Genomic DNA, 8,222 nt, shown 5'->3' with positions numbered 1-8,222 from the left:
TTTTTATCTTGCGAAAGAGACTAAGATAAACAACTAGTTTATGTAAACAGAAATTGTTATAAATATCGAACATTGTAGTTTTTCGAATTTGATTTTATATGTGCGTTTGTGTTCTTCCTTAGAAACACTTCGCTATACAGATTGTCCATTATTCAATTCCATATTCCTTGCACCTATCATTCAGTATTAGCTTTGTCCTTTATCCTTTATACCTACATTTCTTGCTAGCTATCCAATCTCTTGTAGACAGTGATATCTATATAAATCTGTTCTTTCCTTGCTTTCAGCATAAATTGTTTACTTTCTTTAGCTTCCACAACTGCCTTTTTGCCTGGCGTTGTCTCTTCTATATGTCTAAATGATGTCTACCAAAAGGTAATAGAGGACAAAGTTGCTTTTAATTTTTATCCTAATAGACTTAAGTAATAAACATTTATCTCTCTCTCTCTGTATATAAATATATGCAAAATTATTTCAATATCTATGCTTATTGTTGGAACTATTTCTACTTTTTCCTAAAACTTTTGTTTAAGTCTCTATTACCTTTTGGTGTACATATTGCACTTGCTGCTAATATGTATATTTTAAACCTATTATTCTCCATTGTTTCCAGTGGTAGGATTGATACTATCTGTCTGTCTGTATGAATGTATTATTGTGTAACTGGTTGTTTGTTTGCTTTATTGTGGCCTATCACTTCGCTGCTTAGGTGTAACCCTCTCTGTACGTAGAATATCTGCGTGCAATTAAACAAAAGTCCCTTCAGAAACCTTTGTAATTCTAGTGATGTCAGGCACTAACCACTTTTTACGTTTTTCTAACCTTCCAGTAGTTAAACCTTTCTTCTGTTTTATTGTATAACTGATAAGTAGCACATGAATTTCGTGAATGTTTTACATCTTTTAAACAAATGTTTTGTATATACATATTTTCTCTATTCATTATCATGGTTCTTATATGTTAAAAAAATTCTTCCGATAGTTCATATTTTTTCTTGCTATACTTATGTCTAACTAAATTTTTACTTTGCTTTTCTTGGTTCTTTATTTTATCCACAGATGTCACCGTTCTTCTCTCTTTAACGTTTTTCCTAAACATGGTAGCGGAAACAATGCCACCAACTTCGGAAAGACCACTGATAGGTAAAAGCATATGGTTTGCTACAAGTAATTTGCTACTTGGACAGCAGAGGGAAATCATATGCATAGATCTGAAACCATCACAGGATCCCTCTTGCACCTTAACATAACCAATAAAGAAATCGTATCCATGACAAACTCGCGAAGTGTGCGTGTGTGACATGATATATTCAATACAGAGGTTTCCTTCCTAAATGATGCCCAGTCCACACCCTTACTAAAACACAAAATCGTAAACCTCATTTAACGATAATTTTCCTTTACAGAAATATAGAAAAAGAAAATATTCCATCCAATGGGATAGATTTGTCCTTTACAAATTATCATATGGGATACTAGCTTTTAGCAGACATCGTTTTGTACTTTTTGTTGCAAAGTTTGCATCTAATATTTTTGTTTTTTGAATTTTTCAACTTTTTATTTTTTGAATTTTTTCGAGGATACACGTTTAAAAAATAGAATTTTTTATCTGCACACTTTAACTGAAAACTATTTTTTAAATATATATATATATATACACATTTTCATACATCCTCATAACTGTTTATTAATATAAAAATTACTATGAATGTAATAATCATTTAGAGATAGCTATTCACTTAAATTGAAAAGCATACAATAATATAAAAGTTGTAGCAATATTAACAAATGTAAAATACACACTATTCCGAATATAAATTATCTAGAAACCAAACATCTGATTATCTGATACCTAATCTAAAGTGTATATTATGAACTATAATGAAATATTTTATTGTCATTCAAGTTTTAAACCTCAGGTGAATATAAATTGGTTTTGATATTAATAATTCTATTAAGAATAATTATATCGAAGTTTCATGTCAAGAAGTTATTTTTTGGTCTATTTGGTACTCGTAGCATGATAATAAAATAAAATCACTACATAGACAATTTCGCAGCTGCAAAAATAACAGCTACAGTTATCCTAATATGAAATAAATGATGAAGTTAACAATTGAAATACCGTAATTTCATGTTAAACGTTAAATGTCTCATGCCTTTTCTATTAAATTTAAATAACACAGAGCACTTAAACTGACCAAGGTAATCTACGGTATTAAGACATTTACTTAAGTTCATAAGTTTCAAAGTTCTCAATTCGAATTTCTGTACAAGTCCGTTTGCAATCAGTTGAATGATGCAGGTTCGAAGAAGTTAAAAGATTGAGGAATCAAAGAAGTTAAAAGATTGAAGGAAATAAGGCCCATTATGATTGTTGCTACTGTATAAACTCATAATATATATTTAGATAATTAGTTTAAAACATATTGCTAATAGAAATATTCTTTCTAATACATTACACAAGTCTACCTTAGGTATTTTTAGCTTTCTGTAAAGCTGATACGACTAAAATATGTAGCATTCATTACATAATCATTCTAAAATTATATATCTCATTAAATTATTAACACAATTTGTTATCATTGATTAAAATCAAAATACTAAGACAAAAATTTTCTTTGCATAGTAATAATACTAGCTTTTTCGAACAGAATTTATGTTATAAAAGTGAAATTATATTTAGTTGAACTATATTTTGTTATTCTACTTATATAAACAAAGTATATTGCAAAATTGATAATTTACTATAAATATAGGTTTGAAAAAGTTTGTATTTCTAAAACATACATCTTTGCTGAGAAATTTACAATATTTAATTAACTTGTACTCAAGCGACAGCCAAATAGTTACTAATAGGGTATATAATGAATTTTATATTTACTTAAAGACATACACATATACATACATTTTTTTCTTCAAAAGCCTTGCAGGAAATTGATCACGAAAACTGTTTCCAGTGTTTTCTCAACAAGTGCATTCGTTATCACATAGTGTACTAATGATTACAAAATAAATTTAAATTTAAGATATAGTAGAACAATAAAGTGAAAAGTCAACTAAAGTCTGGGTACATTTCTAGTAATATTTCAGTTTTGAAAGTACAACAATAAAGTGTTATAAACAACCGAAGTCGAAGTTCAACTATTATTGAAACAGAAACTTTATAGAGAAATTACTGCAATTTTGTATATTATACAAAGCTTTCGTACATTATACATTATGCTCAAACATAGATAATTGCAAAGCTAAAATAGACGCTACTTCAAGTAATGATTCTTAGTGTTTACTGAAATAAATTTATTTCAACAAGACACTTATATATATATATATATATATAGGTAGTAGACGTCTAAGAGTTTGACTAGTTAGGAGAACATAATAAAACTATATGCCATAACGTACTTAGTTTATTGGCTTATCAAGAAAAAATCGTGTTGTTATCTTTACAAATAGTGTCGACTGCAATTGTATTAGACTTCAACACTCCACATTCATCAAATTCGGGACTTCCATAATATTAACTGACTAATTAAAATAAAAAATAACAACTTCACCTTAAGTAGTACAAATATGGCATTTTTGCGACAAACTGATAGTTGATTGTAATAAGTATTTGCATTCCGCAAAGTTCAAACAATATCATGAGTTCAATTAACATATGGACTAACAAACTTATACAAATTAATATGGTGTGTAAGAACACTCAGAAAATGAAATGCAAAGCCTATCTATGTGTAGGGTGAAAAGCAAAATGTTAAATTATAGGAGAAATCAATAGAATTTGAGTTCAATGAAAAAGTAGTGATTAGATTTGGTGAAATTTAGGACGTTAAAGTGTTTCCAACATTCAGCAAACAGTATTTGCAAACAGTTCTTTATTCTAAAATTGGTCAATTTTAATTCAACCTTCCACTTTTATATAATTTAAGAAGGAAATTTAAAATGTCAGATCATTATTCTTTTCATACCATTTACAGAGTGTACAATTTACTTTGTGTACTGTATTATATTTTGCAATCGTAACTGTTAGTATTTCGATTAAAACAACTAAAAATTAACGCTATTGGACGTCTACTTATCCATTTTGCATTCGCTTGTCTTGAAGAATGTAGCAAAATCTTTAAGGAACACAACTATACCACAAGTTAAATGATACCTGTAAATGTTTCAAGTACTAAGTATTAACTTTTTAGTACGTTAATTCTTTAGTAGTTATGTTTGCCTTGTCGAGTAATTTAGACTCGAATTTGATTGAAAATTACATTGACTGAGTTATGCTTTCCAGTGTTCGACGCTGTTCCCCAAAATCATTATTGTCTAAATTGTGTATTAAATTGCAGTTCTAATTACTTTAATCTTCCTTTTTGTAATTAGTGGACTATGTTTTGAATATATATTTGCTTAATTGGCTATCCAAATGAATTCAACAATAAAAATTCCAATTCTTAAATCTGATAAATTGTAAATTTTCTGTATGAACTTTGTGGGCGGAATTATCTCATCACAGTTTCGAGGAGGACAGTTCTCCTTGATTACAGCATTAGTACGTTATGAGTTATAGAATGCACAAGTCGAGAAAATTCTTGATGATATTATCTGAATGTTTACAAGGTACTTGCCTATTATGTTAACTAGTTATATAATGTGTATGTATTTTAGAAGTTTGTCATTGTTGTATATTATTTTGAAAGAGTAGAGTTAAGTAAGTTTATATAAAATATTATCTGATTTTATTTGCATCTGATTTTCTAGATCTCAGTACAATAAATGTTTTATATTGATTCATTTTTTATGTACCTAATATATATGTAAGTGACTGAATCCAATAAATTAGGAATGATAGTTTATTAGAAACATACCAAAAATCTTTCTGATAATGGTAATACCAAAATGTGATTAAAAGATATACAAAACTATATACCGAATATAACGATTCTCTGTTAAGAGACAACAAAGCACTGATAACAGTACTAAAGGGCAAAATTGGGTGTAATTATCGTAACCAGGATAAGAAATTGTCAGAACTACTGTGTTAAATCTCGAAAGTGTTATCCAAGCAGAAGCACACACTATAAACTTACGTACTTCTTAAGGATATAGAGCTGTAGAATGTTATGAAAAGGCAACTATCAATCGCAATAAATTAAGGAATGTATTTTAATTGTAGTTCCTCAATTGAATTTCTTGTATTGGTTCATTTACGTTTACGATGGATGTTAGAGAATGTTAAACATCACTGGATAAATTTCCTTTAGCAGATTTGTCATTGGGTTTTCTGTTTACATTTTATTTCATATTCTCAAAATTACTGGTGTATATTCTTCTTAAGTACTCTCCTACTATTCTTATATACATCTATCCATATATTTCTCTCTCTCTCTCTTACTTTCTCTCGCTATATATATATGTAAAGAAAGCAGTAGTGAGTTTTCCATAGAAGAGACGGAACAGCATGTTCCCTCACTTTTGAGCCTCTCTACGTAAGATTTAAATTATAAAACATGTATTTCTAAGGGGAAGAAGTCCATTCGCTGTTCTGCTGCAAGCAAGCTCCATGTTGTCTGTTCTGTTGCTGTCGATGGTAAGAGGGGTGTTTTCTTCCGAATGAAACCGCGCAGAAACGAACATAACGACGAAGTAGATGAAGCAGTGCGTTTGACCTGTTCCTACCAGTATATTGGGCATATAATTGTGAAATTTAGCGCATTATACACTTTAGTTTGTTTATGTAACTTTAATTTGCTTAGGAATAAAGGAATTTGTTCATCCTTTCGTACAACATTGTATGTGATATTGTATCATATTTTTACTAAAGGTGGAAAGACTTAAGTTTCTACATTGCTAATTAAACTTGGACAAACAAGACGTCAATGGAACAGGTGATTGATACCTGTTCTATGTTCACGAATTTGGAAATTTCGTTTTGCACAGAAATGAACCAGTCAGTGTGTGATAGATCAAGTGAAATTGACTCCTATTGGTTCACTGGATTTTATGATAATATACGCTTATTTTAAATGGGAAGCCTCACTCTACCTTACAGAATGTAAAACGAAAATAAAATCTTCTGCTAGGTATTTTCTAAGAAGCCACCATAATTCTACGAAGTGGTTAACTGTGTGTTCACAATTGATGAATTGTCATATTACTCATATTTATTTTGTTACTAAGAAGGCGTTTGGAATGTCTCAGAATTCAGTATTCATTTTTTGTGTAAATAGTGGGTGTCGTGAATAGCCCCAAAACCATCTCCATTCAAGTACTGCGTAAATACACTCGATTACACAAGAATTGACCGTCAAGCAGAGTACCAACATTGCTATAAGATAGTTGAAACTAATGAGAATGTAAACACAATCAGAAAAAGAGAATGTTGATTAATGCCAAAGATTTTCTTTAGCAAAGCAGGGATTGGAACATAAAAGACGTAGAGAGGATAGCAAGTCAGAGCAATAGTAACCACAATAAACTCCTGAATCTCATTGTTTAAGATATGATTAGAAAGTTGCATACCATTTGTTGAACCCAACTACGTTTGCTAGAACTTCGAGTCGAATTTAAAATGAACTAAACAGCTTTGTAAGAGAGGAAGTGCTTAATGAAATAAGGCATGGAGGTTTTTAGTTCTTCCTTTGTTGCAATATTACTTGACCAAATAACGAGCGTGACAGCTTTGAACACTATCACAGGTGCAAAAATGATTTCCATGTTTCATAGACGATACTGGAAATTGATCAGCATCAGTATTAGCTAAGCATGTGTAAAAATGAAATAAGTCTTTAACGTCCACGATTATGTCATCTAGGCTAGTCAATATATATGATTGTAAAAGAATTCGTGGAATGATAATGTGAGAGGAAACGAGAGAGCCTCGAGGAAATCCATAAAACATGATGTTTCCCATATTAAACTCATGTTAATACTACTTTGTGTTTGGCAATGTTGAAGGGTGTATTATTATTTATGACCTGTTCCCCTATAGGGAACAGCACTACACACCACTGAAAGAGAGAAATAGAAACATGCGTTTGATGTGGAATATATATTATGTATAAATACTAGCATATTAGAAACATTATAGTCGAAGATCTTGATTCATTCGTTTCTTTATGTCACTGATTTCCGTTTAATATCATACTTTTTTATGGTATTGTCTTCTTAATACACAATCGAGATGTTTTGAGTTAGGTTATGCTTTTCTTGTAATAATTTTTGACGTTAAGATATAAATTTTACTAACTATTCATTTTTATATCTATTAAAATTACTTCGATACAAGATTAGAATACGAGGTCACTGAATTACATTTCAAAATTATTATAATATCTACTATAAGTAGCTTTCAATATTATTTCATTTCCATAATGAAGTTTATACGTCATAACAATAAATATGACATTCAAGACATGCTCCGTCCAACTCAAAATAAATTGTTACACAGAAATTTTCTCAGGAACATATACAGAAGTAGAATATCACAAATAAGATTTGAATCGTATATCCTATTATGTATAAATAGACAAATCTATGCATTTCAACAAGACGATTGACATAAACCATTTATTCTCGTTTTATTTTTGTTTTGATTATTTTACTGTATAATGTACATGTCAAGAGGTGATTATATATGGATATTAGTAATTATTTTAGAGCCAGATAATTTCGACATTTTTGGTTCCTAATACCTAAATGTACTTTTTTCGTATCACATATCAGTACAGAACAGGAAATAAGGATATTTTGCTACCTAACAAATACAGAATATCAGTATGGCATTCTTCATAGTATGGAGTTCTTCATAGAAAAAGCGTTTCAAAACACATGATTTCTTAAATATATTCGATCGTGGAGTGTCAGTTCAACATTATGTTAAAGTCGGACGAGAAAACAATTTAAATAAACATCAAATAGCAAAATGTACTGACTATCAAACACAGTGAGTCAGTATTGAATTTAGATTTCTTCACAGAAAAAGAATTTCAAAAAATAGGATTGATAACATTTCTTCAGTATCAGCTGATTTAAGGAGGAGTGGAGTGTCTATTCAAAACTACAACGAAGTCTATCGTAATACAAAAAACGAATTTGGAAATAAAAATTCAGATCCAAGTAAACTTGGTTCAACTTTGATTTATTGTGGTACTAATGGTAATCAAAATTTAGAATTTAATTTAACTGACATGTTCTTATAGTCTCACGAGAGAACCATTACTCATAAAT

General features: G+C 29.7%; 1 protein-coding gene and 1 long non-coding RNA gene across 11 annotated transcripts in view; one reads left to right on the top strand and one right to left on the bottom strand.

Annotated features, from left to right (window-relative positions):
- LOC145678450 (neuronal acetylcholine receptor subunit alpha-7-like) overlaps positions 1-8,222 on the top strand; it is an 829,132-nt gene that overhangs the window by 739,846 nt on the left and 81,064 nt on the right. For 3 of the 9 annotated variants that reach the window (XM_081748593.1, XM_081748587.1, XM_081748592.1), the window contains one exon: positions 1,059-1,142. The exons of the other annotated variants lie outside the window; for them this stretch is intronic. In XM_081748593.1, coding sequence (XP_081604719.1) covers positions 1,059-1,142 — 84 coding nt within the window. The remainder of the gene's footprint in view (positions 1-1,058; positions 1,143-8,222) is intronic. 9 annotated transcript variants of the gene reach the window in all.
- Positions 1-8,222, bottom strand: part of LOC145678451 (uncharacterized) — a 44,494-nt gene that overhangs the window by 9,356 nt on the left and 26,916 nt on the right. The gene's annotated exons all lie outside the window — the stretch shown is intronic.

Source organism: Thermobia domestica, chromosome 2, assembly GCF_964235325.1.
Source record: "Thermobia domestica chromosome 2, izTheDome1.hap1.1, whole genome shotgun sequence".
NCBI lineage: Eukaryota > Metazoa > Arthropoda > Insecta > Zygentoma > Lepismatidae > Thermobia > Thermobia domestica.
This window is presented reverse-complemented; position numbering and strand designations above follow the sequence as displayed.